This window comes from Chenopodium album, chromosome 25, assembly GCF_948465745.1.
Source record: "Chenopodium album chromosome 25, dcCheAlbu1.1, whole genome shotgun sequence".
NCBI classification, from domain to species: domain Eukaryota; kingdom Viridiplantae; phylum Streptophyta; class Magnoliopsida; order Caryophyllales; family Amaranthaceae; genus Chenopodium; species Chenopodium album.
Window position 1 is genome coordinate 35,258,406 of NC_137858.1, and position 25,812 is coordinate 35,284,217.

General features: G+C 34.1%; 1 protein-coding gene across 1 annotated transcript; it reads left to right on the top strand.

Annotated features, from left to right (window-relative positions):
* The first annotated feature begins 4,840 nt into the window (after nt 1–4,840).
* Nucleotides 4,841–24,815, top strand: LOC145614550 (pentatricopeptide repeat-containing protein At1g76280-like). Its single transcript, XM_081669606.1, has 15 exons — nt 4,841–4,978; nt 5,333–5,459; nt 5,562–5,622; nt 5,806–5,863; nt 6,738–6,931; nt 7,798–7,905; nt 9,954–10,136; nt 12,038–12,553; nt 15,721–15,816; nt 15,917–16,090; nt 20,013–20,240; nt 21,118–21,258; nt 21,343–21,531; nt 23,341–23,460; nt 23,711–24,815. Exons 2-15 carry the CDS (start codon nt 5,446–5,448, stop codon nt 24,116–24,118), a joined length of 2,490 nt encoding a protein of 829 aa, XP_081525732.1. The 5' UTR covers nt 4,841–4,978; nt 5,333–5,445; the 3' UTR covers nt 24,119–24,815.
* The last annotated feature ends 997 nt before the right edge of the window (nt 24,816–25,812 follow it).

Consider the following 25,812-nt stretch of genomic DNA (forward strand, 5'->3'; position numbering starts at 1 on the left):
TTATCACAGTTTCTTACATTTTGATACTACATACTAGTGTTGTTATTCTTCTTAGTTTTTAAAACATAACAATAATACTACTATACACTATACATATACTGCAACTAATCTACGCTCTTTTTTTTTTTTTTTTACAAGTCCAACTTATCTACTTGTATAGTGTAGTAGTGGATTAATTAATCGATACTCCCTCCATTTTCATTTGTCAGTCCAATATCCTATTTTTGGCGTTTCATAAAAATCTACCTATATTATGTATATTCCATTTTTAACTTAATTTTTTTCCTATTTTATCCATATTGAGTATATTCAAAGCTTGTAAATAAAAAGATAGATTGATGTCAAAAAAATTCCGATTGGTATTAATTGATTGTAGATTATTATTTGATGACATGACTCTAAGGAAATCTCTTGAATTATGTAATTATGGCTACCGCTTTTCCCAAAAAAATAAAAAAAATTTAAATGAGTCAAACTAATTATGAAACGTTTTTTTTCTTTTTTTTAAAAAACAAAATTCTGAACCTTTTTTGTACTTTAATATTAGATTCCAAATATTATACTTGTATTTGTTTATTTTACCTGATTGTTTCATTTGAGGCTTACCATATGAAACGAAGGGAGTACAAGATTTGGTGTGAGAAAATAATATTTGAATAAATAAATAAAAGAGTAAAAGAGAAATTGATGTTTTAATTTAAAACTAGTTTAGTCCCCGTGCATATGCCCGAATTACGTAGCTATTATTTGTTTAAATAATTGTCCAATTTTATATTCAAAAAAAGTGTAATCATAATCTCATTAATTAATTTTGAAAGAAGTATTGTATTTATTTAGTTTGAAATATTCCTAAAAAAAAGGAAAAATACATTTTAATAATCCCAACTATAAGCGATTTACTTCTAATAATCCCAACTAAGGTTTATTTTTTAATAATCCTAACTATGGGGTCTGTTTTCCACTAGCAGTCCCAACCGGTCATCATCCTTTTATAACAGGTTGCTTTGACACATGGCATCATGTAAGTGGTTCAAAAAAATAAATAAAATTAAAAATCTGAAAAATTAAAAAAAAAAAAAAAAAAAAAACCTGCTCCTCCATACCAGCCACCCCATCCCCCCAGCCCAGCTGGATTCTGCCACCACCTCGCCGGAAACCTCCCCTTTCCCCTTCCACCCAACCGAAAACAACCATATTCCCCAGCCCCACCCTCGAAACTGCCCCCTCCCTTCCCCCCACCCCCAAAATCACTGACAGGGTAAAGTCGTATCCCCTAATCAAAAGTAATACCTAAGTCCACTAACTAAAGTAGATAGGGAAGTAGGGTCGAATCCACAGGAAAACTGGTCTTTCTACTCCTAATTAATTAATATAATCTAAATTATTAAGGTAACCAATTTGTTGTGTTTAATATGAAATTATACTACGGAGATTAAGTTTAGGGAGAAAATCAATAATAAGAAGGCCTAGGGTCACAGGTTCACCAATAATTAATATTCCGGGATAAAACATAACAATCAATAATTAACATTGCACAAATAACATGATTAATAGACTCTCGCAATTTATTAACCAACATAGATCTAATAGGCTCTCGCAATTTACTAGATCTAAGTTCCTATTGAAAATAGCCTTTAATATTAAATTAACATCTGCTCGATTCATCAATTCAATATTGCTAAACATTCACAATCAAATTACATCTACTCGATTCATATTCCAATTGCAAAGAATTAAAACAATTCAATAAGAAATCATCATGCAATATCAATAATCAATAATAACAAATTATCCCTTCATATTAATTATGGATCCCCATAAACCCTAGAATTAAACTACTCGGACATAATTAAATCTAAAGTAAACAAAGCAATTAAACAAGTCATGATAGAAGAAATAAAATAAATAACTGAGATTAAGGGAGAAGAAATAAAAGAGAAAGTAATACTAAGAGTTTAATTAAAAGGAGAGAGAAAAGTTAGAGAGATAAAGAGAGAAGAAAAACTAAACTAAAAAAAAAGAAAACTAAAAACTAAAACTAACTAAAGAAAAAAAACTTAGCTAATACTTCCTCCGTTTTCTTTTAGATGCAACACACACTTTTTCACGGTATTTAAGAATTGTGGGATTCACATGATATAATACACTTTAAAATGAGATGAGTGGTTGTTAGGAGTGTAATTTAGTGGACCATGTGCTTTAAATAAGGGAAATAGTATAGTTTTTCCCTAAAGTAACTTTCCTTTTATAGTATGTTGCAAGTATTGTGACATTTCCTTTTTAGGAAAGTGTTGCAAGTAAAAGAAAACGGAGGAAGTAACACCTAAGATATTCCTCCTCTAAAAGCTACGTACTCCATCCTTTTATAAGGATTGAAGAATCTTATCTTAATTATAAGATTAGGAAAAACTAATCCTAACCAAAATAAAACTCTTAACAAAACCCAAAGGAGCTAAATAAAAAGCTGCGGAAAATTGCATCTGAAGGTTGCCAAAATAATTGGGCCTTTAACAATGAAGCCCACTGACGAAGCTGGTAAATCAATTTGCGGCAACAAGCATGCCCGATCGGGCCCACCAGAAATCACGCCCAGCAATACTTGGTTCTTCGTTTGGGCCAGCAAATTTGGGCTAAAGTTTTCTTCTTCTTCTTAATTTATCTTGGACTTGCAACAAAATTAGTACTCCAAACAAATCGAGCCCTTAATCACCGAACCAAATTTAATTAGCTCGACCTTGGGCTTCAAATACTCGTCATAAGGTACGATCATCTCTAAAATTTTCATAGTGGCTCAATAAGCTCAGGAATTGACATTAATCTGCAAATTCCTACAAAATAATACCAACTCTACAAAAACACTAGAAAACGTATATTAGTAATAAAAATAGCTCTGTAGAGCTCAAATAAACACAAATATAACCGTGGGACAGGGAATAAATATATATATAAAATAAACTTATCAATCACCTTAATCTAACCCTCTGGATCCGCGAAACCTCCACCTTCCCACCTGCTTAAAATCAACAGAACCCCCTAAATAATACAAAGGAGGTAATTATGATCTTCAATTACTCGGATTCTTCAATTCGATTAATAATATCACCGGACAATCATATAAATCTGCAACTGAATCATGTGTCGCAATTAAATAAAGTCAATCAATATGTGGAACCTTCAAATCGATTCAAAACATTTATAGAATGAAAAGGACAAAATGCAAATCAAATTTAATGGAAATAATACGGAAAATTGAAGGTAGCTGCATGTGGAACATGGGTGAATCTTCTAGATAAATGTAGGACACCATTGGAGGTAAGGAATTAAGGGAGGGATAATATGAGAATGAAGGTGAAAGTAATGAATAAGGAGGAGATAGAGAGTTGCAGAAATGGCGAGTGAGTAGAGTTGCGTTGGGAGTTAGATGTCGGAGGTGGCTTAGATTCAGGAAAGAGAGGGCGGGAATGGTGGTTTAGAGGGAAAGGGGAGGGCCGACGGTTGATAAGATGGTTGAGGAGCGGCGGCCGGACAAAATTGGGCTGGCGGTTGAGGTACCGGTGGGGGAAGGGGGAGGGGCTGGTGTTTTGGGATTTTTTTATTTAATTTTTAAATTGTTTTAACTTTTTTTAAACTTTTTCTCTGTATTTCTAGACCAATAGAAATACAACACATGTAATTAAAATAAAAAAAAGAAAAATTTAACCTGCTTATCAGGTCATCGGTCATCCGGGACTGCTGGTGGCAAACTGACCTCATAGTTAGGATTATTAAAAAATAAATCTTAGTTGGGATTATTAGAAGTAAATCGCTCATAGTTGGGATTATTAAAGTGTATATTTCCAAAAAAAAAAAGAGAGAAAAAAGGATGATGTCAAAAATAGTTTAGGCGGGAAAATTTTTAATAAAAAAGTGACATGTGTCCCTTTATGATGTCAACAAGTTTTGTTTTAGTAATAGTTAATAGATGAAAACGAAGTGAGTACAAGATTTGATGTGAGAAAATAATACTCCCTCCGTTTCATAATGTTAGTCCCATATACTATTTTAGGCGTTTCAAAAAGATCTACCCATATTGAATATATTTCATTTATAACTTGATTTTTTTGAAATTAATGGATTGTGGATTGATGACATGACTCTAAGTAAGGAAATTTTTACCTTAAATTATGCAATAATGACTTGTGCTTTCTTAATAAAATATCAAAAAAGTTAAATAAGGTAAACTATTTGAATTATGTTGTACTTTAATGTTAGATTCCAAATATATTTGTTTTCTTATTTTATGTGATTGATTCCATATGGGACTAACATTATGAAACGGAGGGAGTATTTGAATAAATAAATAAAAGAGTAAAAGCGAAATTGATGTTTTAATTTAAAACTAGTTTAGTCCCCGTGCATTGCCGGATTAAGTAGCTATTATTTGTTTAAATAATTGTCCAATTTTATATTCAAAAAAAGTGTAATCATAATCTCATTAATTAATTTTGAAAGAAGTATTGTATTTATTTAGTTTGAAATAGTCCTAAAAAAAAAAAAGAATATATGAGATAAAAAAAAAAGAGAAAAAAAGGATGATTTCAAAAATAGTTTTGGCGGGAAAATTTTTGATAAAAAAGTGACATGTGTCCTTTTGTGATGTCAGCAAGTTTTGTTTTAGTAATAGTTAATAGATAGATGGATTATTATAAAGCCCAACCCGTGGATTAATAATTGATCGAGCGTATAGAGACTCGACCCATTTGTTTGTTGGACTTGGACGGATCTGACCCAAATATAACTGGGCAGGTTATTTATTAATGGGGCTCCAACCCATTAAATTGCTCTGTGAATAAGGAATAAAAAACGAATGAACATAGCTCTGCCTAGTGAATTGCTCTTGCTATTGCTCCACTTTCTCTCTCAGTTCTCCATTGAAGCGCACTCAACATCGCAGTTGACGTTCTCCATTACAAATTATTTCTTATCAGCAGCTTATAAGGTAAATTGTTGTTTCTTTTAGTTATTATCATATCAATTTCACAATCTAAGATTATGAAAGATTATTATATAACCAGCGATTGTATGTGTTGCTAGAAATTTGATAAGTGAATTACATATAACTAAAATTATGAGCTTTATTTGATAATTGAATCAAATTTGATTGTTAATGTATTGCACAATCCTTTATTGTTAGGATTCAACTATAAAATTAGACCTTATCTTCCTGCCCTGGCTCTGCTAAAGTTCTGGAATGTTTGATAAATGTCTTCGAGACCAAAGGTCAATTATTGTGAAAATTGTAATTATATGGTGGTTTTATTGATGAATAAGGTCAAATGGTTGTGTCAAGCAGGAATTTTGTTCGATTCGTGAGCGGCGAATGTGGAGAGTTTTGGGTTTCAATGCTACAAAAACTGCTCAACTAAATCTTACTGTATGTTAGGTTATGCTGCCTAAAGTTCTGGAATGTATCGGACAATGTGAGACCTTCTTTACCATTCCTTTTCTTTATCCGCCACCTTTTTCAATGGTTGTCTTCCTAATTGTTCTTATTGTGTGGTTTTGCTGTTCTTGCTGTACAGATTAAAGTGCCCTCGCCGGTCCATTGCTGAATTGTTTTCCGGACCATTATTGCCAAAAAGGGTATGCATTTTCTGGCCTCTTAGGCATACTTGTTTAGGCGTAAGCGGCTGTGTTATCTATTTAGGTTTTATTTGATCGTGGCGATTATTAGACAAAGTTGTCAAAGTGCTCCATATATAAAGAAATGGAGGAATTAAGATATAATGGTTTATGGATCATGATTGACTTTTTATGTTGTTGTAGGGAAAGACTAATGGACATCTTATGGTGGAATCATTCCAAACTATCGCTGGCACAAAAGGCAAGGGAGCATTTCGTGGCTGATATATATATTTTTTTCTTCTGATTTTGATGTATATATCGCTGCGTTGTATTTAAACAAGAACATGAAGGGTTTGTGAGGGGTCTTGTCTACTCAAGATATTGTAAAATTTATTTTATTATGGTCATTCTCATAAATAAATGTAATACTGTAAAACGTTGGAAATGTCCAGAACTTTCCTGTCTCACTACAGTTTTACACCTCGCATGTTTTAACAATTTCAATTATCAATCTATTGCTAGTTGTACACTTGTCAATTCTATTTTCTGGTCTCCAAGCACAGTGTTGCGATTGTTTTTGGGGAGTTCATTGTTATAGCTTTTGCGAGTTTGATGGATAATCATTACCCCTCTGAGAGTAAGTTTAACAACGAATAAAGAAAATAGAACTGTAGTAAACAATTGTTGACTGCATGCTCATTGCAGACTACAGATTCATGATGAAATTATGCATGATGAATAACAAGCTGCAGAATCATTGTTTCTTTCTTTCACAAGTCATGTTATTACTTATTATCACTTTACTTTTCAGGATAGTATTATAATAATCCTATTTGGCATACTGTTAGAAGCTTGGCTGCAGTGCTCTATCATTTCAATAGTGAACTACTTTTGCTACTAATAGGGTCCTTTGAAGGAAAATTGTATACCATATGTATCTAAAAATTTAGTTGTTTAATTGTTCATATGTATGTGCTTATGATTTGTTGCAGATTGAATTTAAGCTGTTCATGTTAGATTGTTTAGAACTTTAGATTGCTTAGAAGTTAGTCATTGCTATAATGCTTTCATTTCTTGTTCTTTTCTCTTGTCATTATTGTGGATCAAACTTTCAATTGTGCTTTTGTTTGCAGATCTCTTTACTTTTGGCTGCATGGGAGATACAATCATCAATTCCCTAGGTCTTCGAGTAGTCAATGCTCTTCAATTAGGTCACAAAAGCCAAGCTTCTTATATGCTTTCGGATGCTGGTGCTGCAATCCATGCAATTAATGCTGAAGATATTGTTTACATTCTTGAATACTGTGCAAGATTACCGGATCCATTGGTGAGTGTAGCTATCCCTGAGACAATTTTATGTTGTGAATGCATTGTCCTCAACACTGTATAAAAAAGCGCGTCTAAGTCGTATCTAGGCGCTAGGCAATTAAGATAGAGCGCATTTTATGTTTTAGGTGAGGTGCTTTCTTAGAGGCACATGGACCCTAAGCACGTGGATCTTTTAGTACGCCCCTTTTTCTAAGAGGTGCACCAGGCAATTCTACTCATGTGTTGTAACTTTAAAGTCAGATTTTCTAAATTTTTACTCACATGTTTTAATTTTAAATGGTGTTCTAAATTATTACTTATCCAGATGGTCTAAATTTTTATTTATTTTGTCAATAATTACCAATTAAAGCACGTGTTTTGAAAACAACTACCTATTAATTTTTTTTTAAAAGAACTACCACAAAGATGTAAAAAGTTTAACTAGCACTACCACTTTAACAATTTTGGCTAAAATCTCTGGTATTTGGGTCTCACTTTTTATCACTTTTTACCTTTATGAAGGGTAACTTAGTCAATTTAGATGATGATTTTATGAGGTAAAGGTAAAAAGTAGAACGTACATGTCGAATATTCTAGTTGGAATTATTAAAGTGGTAGTGCTACTTAAAATTTTTACAACTTTGTGGTAGTTCTTTTTGAAAAAAATTTTAATAGGTAGTTGTTTTCAAAACACGCACTTTAATTGGTAGTTTTTGACAAAATTTCCTTTTTATTTTTATGTTCTAAATTTTGAATCACGTGTTTAAAATCTTTAATTATATGCTGTAAGCCTTCACTCATATGTTCTAAGTTTTATGTTAAAAGTCTAAGATGAGTTATCATAGTGTATTACTCTTTATTAATGCAATCTATTACCTGCTGCAGTTTGTTATGGAAATTTGGAGAGTCCTCGAAGGACGTGATATTGCTTTGAACTGGAAACACTATATGCTTATTGTTCGTGCTCTATGTAATGGTGGTTACTTGGAAGAGGTATGGAGTATTTGTCAGCCTGTATGCAGTTAATTTGTTACATACATTTTATCAGCATTATCTATATTTTTCTGTTCAAAGTAAAGTTTTAACAATTATTAAAGTGCCAAAACTTATTCATCCTTAAATCAGGACTAAAGCAAACAAATTTTCTGCACCCTATAAAACTCTATTAGACATCTAAGACTAGCATAATCTAGGAAGGAAGAATTGCAACGGAAGCAGTATGGATATAGTAATTGTCTCAACTATCCATGAGAAAACAAGGTGTATAAGGGGTTTGAACTCTTCTTTGCAAGCTTGCAACTGAACGTTAGAAGCTTTTCATGAGGACTGACCGACTGACCCTGAAACCAATTTTGCTGAGGTTGAGACAACCTTGTGGGGCTGCCAGGGTATCTTGTAACTCTGAGTATCCTTGTATCTTATCACCCGAATATACCATAAGACCATAGCATTTCTTCACTGTGCAACTTAGTCTCGTGAGGGTAGTAAAGATGATCATGGCCTCATGGCTCCCCTTGTCTTGTCTTTGCTTACATGGTTCTGTTAGCAATCTGTAAGTGTTGGGCGTAACTCCCAAATCCTTAGGGCTTCTCCTATATCTGTTGGAACTCCAAAGATCCTAACACGATTCATCAAACTTTTGAGTCAATAAGGTCTTATTGTCTTTACCTGTCTCGATACACTTAATAGCGCTTGTAGTCCAAGGGAATGAGGAAGTTTCGATATTTTCAACGAGCCTTATTCCCACATCTAGCCATGTACTCTAACGACGGGAGAATATAGTTTCCCTTATCATTGCTATAATACTACCTTCGTTGATGGTTATACGCAACTTTTACCAAAAATGGACGCTAAATATTGTGTGCCATATTTCCAAATGTTTCCATCTTTAGTAAAAAAAATTACAAAATTATCCTTACTTAAACCTTTATAACATCAATTACATTCTTAAAAACATAATTAATTAATTACTAATCTAACCTAATTAATCTATTTAATCCTTTCAAATTTATTTCATCTCCCCCAACAACTCATTGAAATCAACCAAACTAGTTCAAAATCATCCAATTTCTCCACATTCATACCCTAATCTGTCACCTTCTTCATCTTCCCAATTACCTTTCTCTCTCCTTCAAACTCATTCCAGATCTGGTACGACGAAGGAGAAGAAGACGACGTAGGCTGTTGTTAGTGAGTTGGATGGGTATTCGGTGGGTGTGGCGGTTCTTAGGTGGTTTTGGGTTCGAATTGAGGTGGGCCGTAGTTCTGGGTTCGAGTTGGGGGTTTAGTTTCTGGTGGGTTGGTCATTTTCGATGGGTGGTCGTTTTTGGTGTGTGGGTTTTGGTGGGTGGTCGTGGATCTGGGTTCTGGTGAGTGGGATTTGGTGGTTCCATTGGTGGGTTTTTGAGACCGTCTTTCTGGGTTTTGGTGTGTGTTTGTTGAGGTGGTGGTTCCGTCGGTGGGTGGTTTCGGTGGCTGGGACGCTGGATAGTTCTTTCTTTTTTTTTTCTAAGATTTGGAATGATTAACTATTAATGACATACCCTCACTTTTTGTTAAACACCATTAAGAAGTTTTGCATTGGAGTCCGTTCCTCTCCCTAAAGTTGCACATAACCATTAACGGAGGTAGTAGTATTTGACCTTGATGGACTTCGCCTCCTTAGTTCCCTTCTTCATGGCCTTGATTTCTTCGTTGTTCTTCACTGGTGGTTCTTCTAGCCTACCAACCATGCCTGAACTAGGCTTAACACCTTAGCTTGGACGGAAGGGATGCATCTCTCTTGGCTTGGACGAAGGAGGTGCTTTGGAGATGTATTGCAAACTAACATTCCAAACTTGCTCGTTTATCTTAGCCAATGAATTGCTTGAATAATAGCATGTGGCAGCACACAGCTTCAGGCTGTTGGCAACAATGTACCTTTTCCAGCTTTGTTTTTGTACTGTGCAATACCCATTAATTATTAATAGCTGATGTTAAAAATTTGTATTGCTGATGTTTAGTTAAATCTTATTTTTTTTTTATCTATATATTTTTTCCAGGCATTTCATCTGGTGAAATTTATAGGAGAAAATGATCGTATGAGTTTTATTCTCCCTCTATGCAATACTTTTTTGTCAGCATGTACAAAAATGCAAGATGTGGTGCTTTTTAATCAGTGCTTGGATTTGATGGAGAGCCAATGCCTGGGGAAGAATGAAGTTACATATTCAGCACTTCTCAAGGTATCTAATTTTATTGTGCAATAAAGTAAATTATCATTTTCACAAGATTAATTGTTAAAATTTAGAAGTTTTTTTCTACCCAAAATATACTGATTTTATTTAGTAGTTTATTTATTTATTTTATCTTTTGTCGATGAATTGCAGTGCTATTGTAGGATATTTGAAGGAGAAAATGAAGTGGGCTAGAAAAAAAAGATGAGCAAAGGAAAATGGAAAATTATTTAGAATTAGCAAAAGCCAATCCTATATGGTAACATGACAAGAACCAGACTAAATAAACTTGTTAGTATTGAGAGTTGTGTCATCCATTTAAGCTGTAGAGCTAATATAAGTCAACACAATCATTTCAACCTTTTCAAGTAAAGTGTTTGAATACCAATGAGTTTTTGAACATGAATATGTCGTCAACCTTTTTGATTAATCTTATAGATATTTCCACTCAACACCAAAAAAGGCAAGACACTGCTATACTTGTACTAATCGAATGAACCATAAATACACTAAAAGGTCGGAAATCCTAAACCAACTTGATGGTGCATTAGATAGTGATTTAGTAAAGTAATTTGATATTAAGTCAACAATTCTAATCAAACAACTAAATATGAGTAGCCGGGGATCAGTTTAGTTTCAAGTGTTTATTTACACGGGCTGGGATTGTATGAGGGGTTCTACAAGTTATCATGGATATGGGTGTTATATATAACACTACCTATTTGCTAACTGTAGAAATTAGCAGAACAAAGAATAGGAGCAAGTTCTTTTCACTTCAACTCATTAGATGGTGTAAAGACTAAAGATTATAAAGTAGCCCATTAGCACCTTGTATGGAACTTAGAATTGAAGCCAAAACATGAAATAATGTTACAAAAATTATAATTTGTAACCTGACTCATTAACTAATTGCCAATGTCTGTGAAACCAAGCTTTCATTGGAATCAACAATGCAGTAAACTGTAGCCGAAATTAATGACCTTAAACTAGATTTTTTTTGTCTAATTTTTCTTTCCTTTCCATTTTCCAATACATATAATGTCTTCATTGGATCCCTGAGATATTTTGCATATATATATGTTTTTGCATAGCAGCTTAGGGGTTGATGATTGATTTGCTGAGGTGAACCGATGCATTTATCATAGTAAATCCAATGTTAAACTTTGTGGGAGACTTAGTTCTGTCATACAAATAATTTAATGTGCAACAAATTAAGTGCAATCAATTATATCAATAAAGGTTTTTCAAAATTCTCATATGCTTCTTATACAGCCCCTTTATTAAAAGAACATTTTCAAGTTAGGCCTAAATTATAATGAGTATGCGCTTCTAGTGTTGTAGATGTTTTGAGTGGAAGAGAAAATTTCTTGGATTAGGGCAAGTTCTGTTATTGAGTCAGGAGGTATTGTCCAGAATGTGCTGTTCAAAGGAGAAAGAAAAATGAAAAATACATATACCAAGTGTCGGGGAAGGTAGGTGTATGTGAGATTTACATGTTTTTCATCATACATATTTAGTCACTTAGCTTGATGAGTAAGTGACACCTTTGAGAAGTTTCCATACATATTTAGTCTCCTGTAGGTTGGGAGGAAAGAAGTTGTTGACCTATAGATTATGATTTATGAGCCAACATGCAGTAATTGTGAAGGTGGGTAGACAACATGATGCCTTTGCCTAAATTGTATGGTTCATATAATAATATCATTTCTAATATAGTTCATATTAGTCATTCTATGATGTTGTTTAATATATTATGTGTCAGCCTTTGGTTTGTTCAGTTTATGCTCTAGGCTCTAGTTTTCTGGGAAATTTACTAGTTCTACTAAGTGCTATCTCTGAGGTTTTAGGATGACTTTATTGCTGTTTTGCAGTCTATAGAATGGTTTTTTGTTCTAACTGACTGCTTTTAGCTTGCAGTTTGGCAGAAAAATTTGTCTGTTGTGCATGAAATTTGGAAAGAGCACTGCAAACATTATAAAGTGAACATTTTGTCTTTGAGGAAGTTTATATGGTCTTTTGCACGTCTGAAGGATGCAGAATCTGCATATAGAACATTGCAACATATGGTTGTTTTGGTGTCTAAAGAATACATCTTTTTGCGTGTATCTGTGGAGGGAAAGATTTATTGCCCACAGCTGGACATTCCTATCCCTTCTGGCAGTGTGGTGTGCTCCAACCTGCATAAGGACCAACTTGCCAATTCTGCCTCTTCTAATGGTGAAGGAATGATTATGGACTCAATTGAAGCTTTGCGGTGTAGTCCTTTACATGCCGAAGATAACATAGACCAGTCAACTGTGATAAAAATGCTTGAGGATCCGAGAAAGGAACCCATAAAGAAGATCCTGAGGTGGTCTTTCAATGATGTTATACATGCATGTGGTCATTGTCAAAAGCCTAAGTTAGCTCAGCAATTGATTGTGCAGGTAATAATTTTGTACCATTTCACATTCTTGTACTTTTTTGGTCAATCTGAGCATACTTATGATGTTTAGGGAAGTGTCACACTGTAGTCATGCTTCTTCTAATTATCTTTCTTGTATAAGTGTCTTTAGAAGTTTAGAGTTAGAAATATTTTGTAGAGAATATGTTGCTTTGATACCTAAACTTCACGAGTATTTTAGTAGATATAATGGGAAAAAAAATCTGCTCCACATTCAGATCTTCATGTGATCAAGTTGTGATTAAAATTTCTGGGATATCTGCTATCTGGCATTCTTTTGCTGTAGACCTTTCTGTTCGCCAACACATGGAAGATTTCTTACTTAGTGTCGTGTAGATTGCAGAAAAGCCGGGGAGGGGATATGTACTGCACAAGCAATGGGAATTAATCATACTCCATCTTTTTTGACTATACTCACTTTCCATTATAGATATATTATTACCCATTTTTTCTTTACCTCATAGCATATGCACTGTTTTTTAATTCCATGGCTCTTACTTGACGGGCTTGCCCAAGTTTCTCAACATTGAGAAACATCATTGTTTCTCAACATGGCAAAATGGTAAATAATAGCGACTTTATAAATATTTTATTCTTTTTTCGTGGCTGACTCATCCTCTCCCTCCTCCTTATCTTCTTCAACCTTGCTTTCCCATTATCAATGGCGGACGAATTGCAACACCATAGCAAACACCATGTCCATCACCACCAACATCATGCCCAAAACCACCGACACTACAACAAACCCTAACCCCGATATGGGTGCCATCTACGGCGGCTTCGCCGTCAAATTTAACGAAAACCCTTGGAAAGAATAAAAATAAATTAAGGGCATGGTTAACCCTAAATGGTAGGTGTTTGTTATTGTATGTGAGCTTTGCGTCCATTGTTAAAGAATTCTTCGATGTCCAAACTCCATGGTTGAATCAACTCCATTGTTGGAGGAGGGAGAGTAGTGAGTATGGGGTTTTTTGTTTTTCTGAAAAGACGCAAATACCCTTGGTTGTTTTAGCAAAAATACAAAAATACAAGGTTGAGAAACTTGTAATTTGCCCTTTAATCACCTTCTTACTTAGTTTTAATATTTATTTTATTCCATGGCTCTTACTTCATCCACCTTTGCACTCACTTTTTTCAAACTTTCCTAGAAATAAGAGTTACAGTAAGTGCTAGAACTGAAAAATGAAGGGATTTACTTATTCAAATTGCAGAAATTTTCTGCTCCCAACTCATATATTCCTATTACTCTCACTCTTTCTCTGAAATACAAAGTTATAATTTAGCTACTCGATCTCTGCTATTAGACTTTTAGCTCTGAGCCAAACAGCCTCAGAGAAATCATTTCTTGGGAAGAAGAATTAGTAAGGACTAAGGATTGATAACAAGTCTGCTGCTTCTAAGGATAAAGGGCTTTTAATACATTTACATAATAGCTTTAAATGTAGTGCATCGATGTATTCTTCTATAAAACACAATGAATATTTTGATTGCTTTTGTAGAACTATACATGAACTATAATTTTTGTTAATTCCCTGTCTAATGCTTCTCTCCAAAAGCACATGTCTGGAGTGGTATAGTTTTTGTACGGGGATGTGCTTTAAAGGAGTAAGTTTAACCTTACAATATATTTTAGTGTGTGCGTATGTGAAGATGAGATGGTTTTTGTCAGCCATCTCTTTCTCTTTAACACTAGCTTTGTTTGGGGTGAGTTAGTTAAACCTGGTAAGTGCAAGATTTGTTTGTGGCTTGGGAATTTAGAAAGGAGGATGAAGATGGCTTGGACTGCTGAAGTGTGAAAGCTGGTTTCTTTTGCAATTTGCCGAGCATGGATGGAAAGAACGGGTCACGTTATTTTCCTCCCCCCCCCCCCCCCCCCCACACACACACACACACTCACACACACAATGCTGTATTTGGTCGTGCTTCCGGGCTATTGGATACCCTCACCACCTTTTAGGCAGGGTCTACTTCTATTGGTGTTCCCCATACCGAGTTTGTACTTTGTAGATCACTAGTGTTGAACACGACTTAGGTATCTAGTACTCCTCTAGTATAAACCCATGGTGCACTACCCATAGGTGTAGCAGACTGAAGAGTAGGAATATTTAATTCTTTAAAGCAGTTCATGCTATACCATATAATAACCCTAATTTAAGCAGCTTTTTGCATGCATTTGCAAAAAAACTCTTGTATACTAGTGTACAACTATATACAAAAGTGTTCCAATTCGGCGGACTGTGTATGTGAAGAAATGATTACATCTGATATTTGAAGCAACAATTGATTAAAAAGGACAAGATCTTTGGGTTTTGTTGCCTACTCCTTTTTATGTGTACAAGGAAGTACTGGTAACTAATATGCCCTATTTCAAAAAATTAATGATTTTATTCTTTCTATTTCCTTAAGTAGGCTTTCTTGGGTTTTAAATTGTGGCTGTGTTTGTGTCCTTTGCGATTTCCTGCCACTTGAGCTATTTTATTGCAGTGTGGTGATATTATAAGTTGTTGACATGGCATGACTTGGTCATGCTGGTGATGTCTGGCTTGTCACGAGTCTGTATCACTGATTCGCTGATACCTAATAATCTTTTATGACTTTAAGATATTGGTTCAGTATGTCTAGAAAAACATTACAGATCAGCCCATATGCTTACATATCTATTGCCATGAATGTGACTGCTATGTTCCAAGAAAAGTGTATTGGTTGATATGAAGTACCCATGAAATTGTATGATTTCTATCCTCTGTGAGGTAATTATCACATTTCCATGCTTCTATTAACCAATGAATTATCATTACTTGCGTATTTAAATAATCACTTATCATATCTTCTGCCCTAGGATTTCAGCCTAAGTCGGTTAAACATTTTCAAGTGTTCATGGTGTTCCTTGATCTGCTAATGCTTTTGGTGTCAATAGTGTTTCCTTTGAAGTTTGAACAAATCGTTTGTGATAGAGTGTAATATGATGTTGCAATGTGTCCCTTGTTTACAGCTCTTTTGCCCTACTTACAATTCATCATTTGTTTTTGCTGTTTTGGACTTGCTTTATATATTGCATTTCTCTTCTGAATTCCATTTCTTTTGTTGTCTCAAGTCATTATATATATTGTTCAATACAGAATACTGAATTTAGTGTCCAAATATCTTTAGATGCAAAATCTTGGGATGAAACCTTCATCCCATACTTATGATGGTTTGGCCAAAGCGATTATTCCAAGGAGAGGCATCAGCGATACTTTGGAAATAGTAAGTTGTAAATCTCATACTTATCTGGTTTGCTGCTTGCTCTTGATATAAAATTTAATCAAGAGCACTAATTCTGCTGCCTGTGTGACAATATTTGCAGATGAAAGTGATGCGAAGTAAAAATTTGAAGCCATATAATTCCACTCTTTCGACCCTTTCGATACTCTGTAGCAGAGCTTTGCACTTGGATTTGGCTGAAGACTTACTCTATCAGATTGCAGCAAGTCCTAATGCTTTACCGTACAATGCTTTTCTTAGAGCATGTGATAGGATGGTAAGTAGATTTTTCTTTATTATAGCTCTGTTATATGGTACAATATGTTGGGCTGTAAAGCATTGCTACATGCATAAGATGAATGTGGCAGAGATGCGTATGTTGTGATGGACGTGTGGCCATAAAAGAAAGGATCGTTTGAGGAATGAGATATTTAGGAAAAATGTAGGGGTTGCATCGATTGAGTACAAGATGAGGGAGAATCGCTTAAGGTGGTTTTGCCATGTAAGGAGACAAAGTGAGGCTCTGGTAAAGTGGTAAGGAGGCTTGAAGAGTTGCAAAGTCTTTGGATCACGAGGGGTAGAGGAAGAACTAATAGGGAAGAGGGTGATTGAAAGTGGTATCAGTGCTTTGGAGATTGAGGAAATATGGTGTTTGATAGGACGGTGTGGAGGAAGAACATTAACTTCAACAATGTGTCATAATTATATACGATATATATACTTTTGTTTGTTTTATCTTAGTATTTACTTTTATTATTTTACCCAATTCGTGTTTTATGAACTTTATTCATTTCCTTTGTTAAAATTTTCTCAAACCTTTATCCTTTATGTCTTTTACTCACACATCTTTATCACTTTTTTTAAAACTTTCTTCATTTTTTTTGTTCACTTTCAAAATAATTTGATTTTTACTAGGGTGCTCTTTCTTTTTCTCACTTCACACACATTTTTGCATACACTTTCAACTAATTATCTTATTAAATTCCTTTTTCTCTATCAGACGATCCTTATGACGATTCATGTTAGCCGAGCCCAAATTATTTTGGGACTAATGCTTTGTTGTTGCTGTATAGCTATGCGGATTAGGAGGTCTTTTAAGGAAATAATTGTAGCACACTAAATCTTGAAAATTCATATATGAGGGTAAGATTGTGCTCCAGAATTTTGTTTTGTTGTCCTTGCATATGTTCAGGTGGATTATTACTCTATTTTGAATTTTTCATATAAGTAAACGTGCAAGAATATTCACTTTTTCTTTGGGAAAGAAAGGGCGACAAAATTTGGCGAGTGTTATATTGATTTATATATCATTCTATCCTTCCAACATGTTCAATCATTAAATTGCTGAACAAGTAATACTCCCTTCTTTTTCGTTAGTGTTACACTTTCGAAATGCAACTATTCTTTTTTAAGTGTTACAATATCATTTTTGGCAGCTATTACATTTTAATGCTATCTCTCTCTTTTCTTATGATCCCCACTTAAACCCACTACTACTTTTTATTAGGATTTTTTGTTAAAAAGTACCTAATAAAACCAAGCATTTGAGAGAAACTACCTAGTTAAAAATAATTGCAAGAAACTACTTAATAAAAGTTCAAATATTGTAAAAAAAAAAATAAAAAATAAAAAAAATAAAAAAACAAAACAAAAAAAACTACCTTTTAAAACTAGGTCAATGGTGGAAATCTGGCCAAAGGTAGTATTTTACAACACCTTTCCTTTTATTAGATAATTTTTTACAACATTTGTTTTTAATAGGTAGTTTCTCACAAAATTTGGGCTCTCTTAGGTAGTTTTTCACAAAAAATCCTTTTAATTTATTTCCATCTCACACCTCTTCTTATTTAATAAACTATTACCTCCAATATTTTTTCTTATTCTTTTTTAATACCTCAACTACCCCACTTACATCTTATTTTATCATAATGTCAATCAAATTATCTAAAACTATGATCAAAGTGTGATTCTGAGGGGATATGATTTTTACTATAATGAAAACTAATTGGATGTTTAAGATCCTTATTACTGTTGCAAGGCATGAATTTACACTTGATAATTTAGCTGGTATGCTATTAAGCTAGTTTGTACATTTGTACTTACATTACTAAATCAAGAACGAGATTTTTTTTTTTTTTTTTTTTTTTTCCCTTTTAAAATTATTATTCTTTGTAATCTTGGAGGCCTTTATTTCGAAGTATAAGAATTTACCAATTCTACCAATCCTAGGGATCCGCAGGATTAATTGTAGATCCAAAACAATATAGTAAATTTGAGGTCTTTACATTGGAAAGTGTTTCTCTTCTTGATGATGGAAGAGGGCGCATATGTCTTTTGATGCTTTGTTATTTTTATTCAATCTTTTTTGTCCAGTTTTCTTCTTTTATACCCATCAAAATTCCACTGGGTGTAGCCAAAAGTCTTAAGAGGTTTATTAGAGACCTGAGGTTAAAATAGATTATCTTGAGGTGACAAGGTTGTATACTTGGGTTTTAGGACTATGTGTGGTTTGTATCTTGGGAACTTGGTGTCTAAGAGAATATTCTTGCTGGTTAGCTTCATTATGGGCTTAAGCAGTTTGAGTTTTCCCAAAGTTTTATATAAGGAAGATGGCCAGATATTAGGCTGATTTGTAGTTAAGTACTAGGTTAGTCCCACGCCTTGCACGATTTAAAATATATTTAAATATTTTATACTTCCTATGTTCCCCTAATATTGCAACATGGGTGGGGGGACATTGGATTTTAAGAAGAGGAGAAAGATTGAGAGGAATAAAGACAGGGGTCCATGTGATGAGGAGAGAGAAAGAGAGAAAATATGTGCAATAGAGAAATATGGCAATATTTATGAATTTTCCTAAATGGTAATTGTTGTAATATTTGTGGAATGGAAGAAGTATAAAATAGTCATTAATCTTTTTTAGAAAAATGTGTGGTTATAATTTCATTCATTTTTTAGAGAATTGTTTATTTAGCCTTTTCAGAGGGAAAAAAATTAATAAGGATGATGTTATAAATAGATTTTTCACAAGAAGTTGACACATGTCTATTAATGATGTCAGCAATGACTTGTTTTAATAATAGCTATATAATATTTATATAGTTTACTTCATGAGTACACCTTATTCTCCTTTTAAACTTTGTTCTGTGCAGTTCTAATGAAAATTTTCTTGTCAAAAAGATAAAAAAAGGGCTTATAAGATTGCTTTCACTCCAAAATTGGATTTATCAAAATTTATTATTTTGAAGAATGGAGTACACTATGTAGAGGGGGTGTGGCTATGGCTGTCTTTAGATTCTTATTTGTAGCTGATATTGTATTAATTCTTTGTTATGCCTAGAATTAAGAATTGTGCATATCATTTTACAAACCAATGAATTTGTACTCTAGGCTTGAATAAGTCTTAGGTAGTCTAGATTTCGGGATTCCCTTTTTTTTTATCTTAAGTGTCAGATTCTTTAAATTGACATCTAGTCTTTATATGTATAAAATGTCTTTGGAAGCCTAGTGTCTGAACTGTGAAAACTGAAAAGTATCTCATAAATTAAACTGGTGATTAGAGCTTAATTCTTGTTAGGGTGATGTAATAGTAGTCTTGTCTGTCTGTCACTCTTGTTGTACCTGTCCTTTTTGGAGTTCATGCGGGTGTTGGGGTGAAGTTGAAAAGTGATGATATATTTCTTGTGCTCGATGTAAAGCAGGACCTAAGGGATCACTTATTATATAAGAAAAATATATTATGGATTGAAGTACAGAGAAAGAAAACAAGCTAATCAAACAGAAAAACTAATATTACAAAGTATCCAAATTTCATACGTAGTATAATTTTCCCAATGGAGTAACTGTGGAATGCCCTTACCACCTTAGCCCATAACAAGCTAACAATGCTAAGTAAGTGACTTTTTCCGACAATGCTAGGATACTTGTGAAAAGACACTGTAGTATCAAACTGTTCTAGCATTCATTTCCTGTATTCTACGTTTTCTTGAGGGAACAAGTTCAGGATAAAAACATGCTTGGAAGTACCATGACTCCATGAGATTCGCTTTTAAAGAAGGTTGTTGGACTGAAATCTTGGCATAAAGTATTCATATAATTTGATAAAGCTGAGGCTGGTTTTCTATCATCATCTTTTTACTTTGCTACTGCTGAAGAATTGCCTCTCTAATATGTAATTTTGACACCACTGATATCTGTAGGATCAACCTGAACGTGCTATCAAAATGTTGTCTAAGATGAGAAAAGTGAAAATTAAGCCAGATATCAGAACATATGAGCTGTTATTTTCTTTATTTGGGAATGTCAATGCCCCATATGAAGAAGGTAATTTGTTATCGCATGCAGATGTTGCTAAAAGGATCAACATCATAGAAATGGATATGCTCCAAAATGGAATTCAGCACAGTCAGTGTTCAATGAAGAATTTGGTAAAAATAAAAACTTTTATTTTTATTTTTTTAATTGTGATATGGTTTTAACTTTTCTTCGAATGTAATATTTGAGGCTTTATGCATATTAATATATTATCATTTGTGTTACCAAGTATGTTGAAATACACTTTCTTTCTTCATTTGTGTTAAAATTATTATGATCATTGAGTAGTGAGCTTCTGATTGTGATGATGGTCTCTGCATATTCTTGCAATTTTTTTAACAAGCATTAATCGTGGTTTCTTATCTTCTAAGATAGCTAATTCACGTGTTGTTGGTGGACAAATAAGTTATTAATACACATTGTATTTCACTGATTGATTTTCATGCATTGCAATTAGAATATATATAGACTTTGGTTTAGCATCTTCATTATTCTTGTTTGGTATACATAGATATGTGACAGCCTTGTGCATTTTGGCCATTGATTTATTTCACTGCTTCTCTCTCTAGCAAGTAGCAACAAAAGGACTAAAGAATTGGTTTGATTTATTAGCTACTGTGGAGTTGCTGTATCAAAACTGAAAAGGCAGAAAATTGTTAGCTTCATTAAGGTTCATCTGTCATAATAGTTTCTATAATATCATCTGTAGTTTTATTTGATTTATTATATGTTGAATTTTGTAAAGTTTCAAGTAGGTTTTATGTATTGAATATAGATGTGAAACAATTGGGCGCTTTGTTCTCCTGAAACACATCATGCTCTGTGCAATCTATCATCTGAATGTAATGTAATAGGTTTTCTCCTCAGGCTTCATCTTTTATGAAGTTGGAAGCCTTGTTATTCTGAAATGTATCATGCTTTTATGTATTGTATTATACAAATATATAATGTTTTCACTTCAATTCACCCCTGGGTTTCTCTGTTCTGAAGTTAAAAGCCTTTGGCTCAGAAGGGATGGTGCAGGAGCTGCTAAAGTACTTGCATCGAGCAGAAAGCCAGTTTTCGGTCAATAATTATCTTGCAATAGATATTTATAATACAGTACTGCATTCACTTGTTGAGGCTAAAGAGGTGTGCTCTTCCTACAATCTTCTCTATCAGCGAGGAATCTATTTCTCCATTGATGACTGCTTTAATGTTTTGCTTGTTGTGCAGAATCACAAGGCAATTGAAATTTTCAGAAAAATGAAACTGTGTGGGATCAAGCTTGATGCCGCTACTTACAATATTATGATTGATTGCTGCTCAAATATTCGCTGTTTCAAGTCTGCATGTGCTTTGGTTTCGATGATGGTTCGTGATGGCTTTTCTCCCCAGACGTTAACATATACTGCACTTATAAAGGTATTGATTGGTTCATTAAAATTTCTCTCAAAGCATAGTGATTATTAGTTTTTATTTGTATAAGTTGGCATAGTATGTGGATTGACCCACTCACTCTACATCTCTAACCATTGTGAATCTAAGCTAGAGGTAAAGCAAAGAGTGAGAGTATGAGGTGGGCCATATTCCTCACACAATCAAATTCATACATTTTCATGTGAAGTCAGAGTTCATTTGCCTTCAATTGTAACGCTAGGATTAATTCGTGAATGGAGTTGCATTTTGTACTTTGAGGCATAGGCTTCTGTCTGCCACCCTGCCTTTGGGCATTTCCTTTATTACTTTCAACTTTATTTTTTTTTCCTTTTAATTATTGCAACACTTGCCTTTTGGTGGTCAAACTTTAGAGATAAATTTTACATAGTAGCCTAGTATGTTTGCAAATTCCATTTGGTGGTTTTGTAAATTTATATTTTTGCTGTTTTCTTTCATGGCTCTTTGCTTTTACTATATAACTAGGATGTGCCAATTGTAATATACATGGCTAATTTAGGCTTAAAATTATAAAATACTAACTTACCCGTATAGTTAATGCCGGTTCTACAACCCCCTAACCATGTTGCCCCCTTGCTTGGCCCAACCAAGCCCACCAGACCACCACCCCTACATCACCACCTTTGGCCCACCACCTCACTCACCGACTACATTTGATGACCATACCAACTTTGGCTACCACTTCCTCCCCCTCTGATCTTCACTTGATTTAGTGTTTAACGGAATAAACATGAATATATAGATATGAGTGAAGGACTCAAGGTGAAGGTAGTTTTCAAAGGGTTAAGTGCTCATCTGGAGAGTTAAATGGTGGTTTTGAAAGGTTGGGTGGTGGTTTTAAGGGTGGGTTGGAGGTTTTTAGTGGGTGGGTGGTTTATTTGGGGGTTAAGCGGTGATTTTTGGTGGGTTTGGTTTTGGTTTTGGATGGTTGGTTGGGTTGGTTAGGGGGTTGTGGTTGGTTGTGTTGGGGGCGGTTTCTATGATTAAAGTTTAAAAACAGTTATTAAATGATGGGTTAGCCATTTAAATGAGCAAACAGGGCACATTATGTGTACTTGCATAAATTTATTACTGTGTGAGATCTTGTAAATTCATTAGATGTGTAGAGTATTTCACAGTATTTACTGACATAAATATATTACTCTGTGAGATCTTGTAAAATCACTTGTCAAAGGTTTGCATTGTTGTCCGTGAAAAAGAAAGTGTTGCTATAACAAAACAGGGGTAGTATTTTTTTAAATGAACTTATTGTGATAATAGATCTGTTGCTTATCTTTCCTCCCCTTCTTTCCTTTTGGATAACAAAAATAAGTTTAGTATGTTCATAACTGATTGCATGAAAGCTATACCTAGATTATTATGGAATTGTGGATTTGTCGAGCTGTTGAGAGCTTAAATTTTATCCATGAATTTTTACGCAGTTACCTTTATATATACAGCTGCTGTTAATATTGATATCACTGCTATAGTGATATGTGATGTACCTAAAGTAATGTTCATCGGTGGAAAGTGCTATACTGTTGTCTTACGATAACTTGACTTATAATTACCTCTAAGAGCTTTTTCTTTTTAGAGGTGTTTGCTTTTCAAAAGTATATAGTTTCACCAAGTCAAAAATATGATATAAATTGCAACCCAAGCTTTAAATTTGTAATCATGTTTTCTGGTTTGTTAGTTCTTGCTACAATATTTGTAGTTCAATTCCATTGCACTTGAGTGCCCAAACATCTGTGATGCAAGCTTTTGTGTTTGCTTTAATTCTCTTTATGTCTTCAGATTCTGTTGGAATATGATGCTTTCACTGATGCTGTGGATCTTCTTGATCAAGCTATATCTGAAGGAAAGAAACCTGATGTATTGCTTTTCAATCCCATTCTTCTAAAAGCAAGTTTAAAGGTAGGTATTTATTTATGTTTTGTCAAACATATATCCTATTTTAATTGTTCAATCTTTTGTTATACATGTAAGGGTAGTTGGAACCCCTACAGACTTTAAGCAAAACAAGAGTGGCTTAGAGAGGCTTTCTAGTTGAAATGCAAATGTCAATAGCTCTGGTTAGTGCCGCAAGGCAGCTAGTGCATTAACCCCTTGTTGCTTATGATTTTGAGCATCTTGTGAGTACTTTTGCTTTCATGTAATGATGCAGGGAAGGATCGATGTTATCGAGACTGTGATTCAGGCAATGCATCGGGAGAAGATCCAACCAGATCAATCAACCTGTAGTTATGTATTTAGTGCTTATGTTGAGCGAGGGTTTCTTGGCACTGCAGTTGAGGCGTTGCAGGTCTTGAGCTTGCGAATGATCTCCCTAGATCACAAGACTCTCGAGGATATGAGAAGGTTGTATGAGAATCTCATTCTTAGTGAAGAACAAAATGCTGACACACATATATTACAGATGTTCCGAGATTCTGAGAACCTTGTTTCTGCTCTGTTGAATCTAAGATGGTGCTCGTTTGTTGGGTCCTCAATTTCATGGGTGCCTGATGAGAGTCCATGGGCCAAACGACTTGTGAGTGTTGCTGCCCAAACAACAGAAGCACATGAACTTTGACTGTCATATGGTGAATTGGTGATGAAGCTTTTAGCCAAATGGACTGGCTTCCACTCTTGCCATGTATTTTGAGGTCTCTTTCTCAATATCTTGTGGTGTGCTGGTGACAAGTGAAAATGAAGCATACAATGCAATTAAAACGCTCTCATGAAGTCATCGGCTCATTTCCTAATTGGAACTGAAGTGTTGGTTGCTATGCTTGTGCAAATTTTGCTCTATCTGCATCACCCGAGGTTTCTTCTTACATGTCTGGAGACTGGTTATGATGGGATTGAGAAGTGTTTACTGGCTGAAAGGTTTTCTCTTTCCCTGCGATGAACAAGGAGAAACAATGTCATACCAAAGAGTTTCCAGTCAGTCATGTTTACTTGAATGATGACAACAGCTCGATGGCGATGTGACTCGGTTGATGCTTTGACTTTCTTACAGGACTCAGATGTACGAAGTATTTTACATTGGTATTTCAATATTCAAAAATACAGAGTGTGATGATTAGTTTATAATGGCTAAAGCAGTACATGTAAAGGATTGTAATTCTCTTTTTTGGCTTAAATCTGTCTTAATTATCTTTAGCAAATGTTAAAGCACTCAAGGAGCACCATTTGCTCGTCTTTTTGTAATGATATTCTTCGTACTTGTATATGGCTGCAAATTCTGATTAAAATTTAAAATTAACTACTACAATATTGTTTCAAGAATAAAGATACAAATGTTTTTGATAACTTAAGCTTTGTTCTCTTCACATTATCTAACATATTCTGATTTGATTTACTTTTTTTTTTCCACGTTTTAGTTTGGTGATCTAGTCTGAGTGTCTGACTCATGAATTTAGTAATATCGAATCTGGTCTTATTTTAAAATGAATGAATAATACCATTCTATTTTTAAAGTGTGCCATTAGAATGTTTTTACTAATAACATGTCTCATTTTAACTATAGTTTGTGTTTTACATAAGAAAAAATATAGTTACGACACTTAGGCCCTGTTCTTTTGAGCTTCTGGGCAGAGCAGAGCAAAACAGATTTCAGCAGAGCAGAGCAGATTGAAGCAGGGCAGAGCAGAGCAGATTGAAGCGGCTATTTTTAAGTACTATTATTAAGCAGGGCAGAACAGAGCAGAGCAAATTTCAGCAAAGCAGGGTAGAGCAGATTTCAGCAGAGCAAAGCAGAGCAGAGCAAAGCAGCTCTAAAGAACGGGGCCTTAAGTGAGATCTTATTAGCTCTTTCAATAAAAAAAAAAAAAAAGGTGGGATCTTATTAGATTTATTTATGTTTTTCAATCATCAAAATTTTATATCTTTTTTTACTAAAATCAAATTAAGTTGTGAGGTATTAATGGTCAAAGTTTTCCGTGAGATTGAAAGTATATACTCCGTATTGCAACTAAAAGAGAAGTTAGATTATGGAGAAAGTCTAACAAAATTACAAAAACCAGTAAACTTTAAGTTATGATGACCTTATTTCTTCGTCGATTCCTGTCAGTCATCTTTCCTCGTGCTTTTGTAGCATAGTATTCAGAAAATTCCTGCTGTTTAGATATTTGTATGATTTTAATTTTTTGTTTTCACCTCTATATTCTGTGATCATTCTGTTGGAAAATAATGCCAAAAATAATAAACACAGATATGGGACACTAGTAGAATCTATTTCAGTCAAATATCACAACACTTATGATAACAATCAAGAAGCACAAA

Coding starts and splice junctions, on each gene's coding strand:
- LOC145614550 (XM_081669606.1), top strand. Junction 5,623..5,805: donor GACCATTATTGCCAAAAAGG/GTATGCATTTTC, acceptor ATGTTGTTGTAG/GGAAAGACTAATGGACATCT. Junction 5,864..6,737: donor AACTATCGCTGGCACAAAAG/GCAAGGGAGCAT, acceptor TTTTGTTTGCAG/ATCTCTTTACTTTTGGCTGC.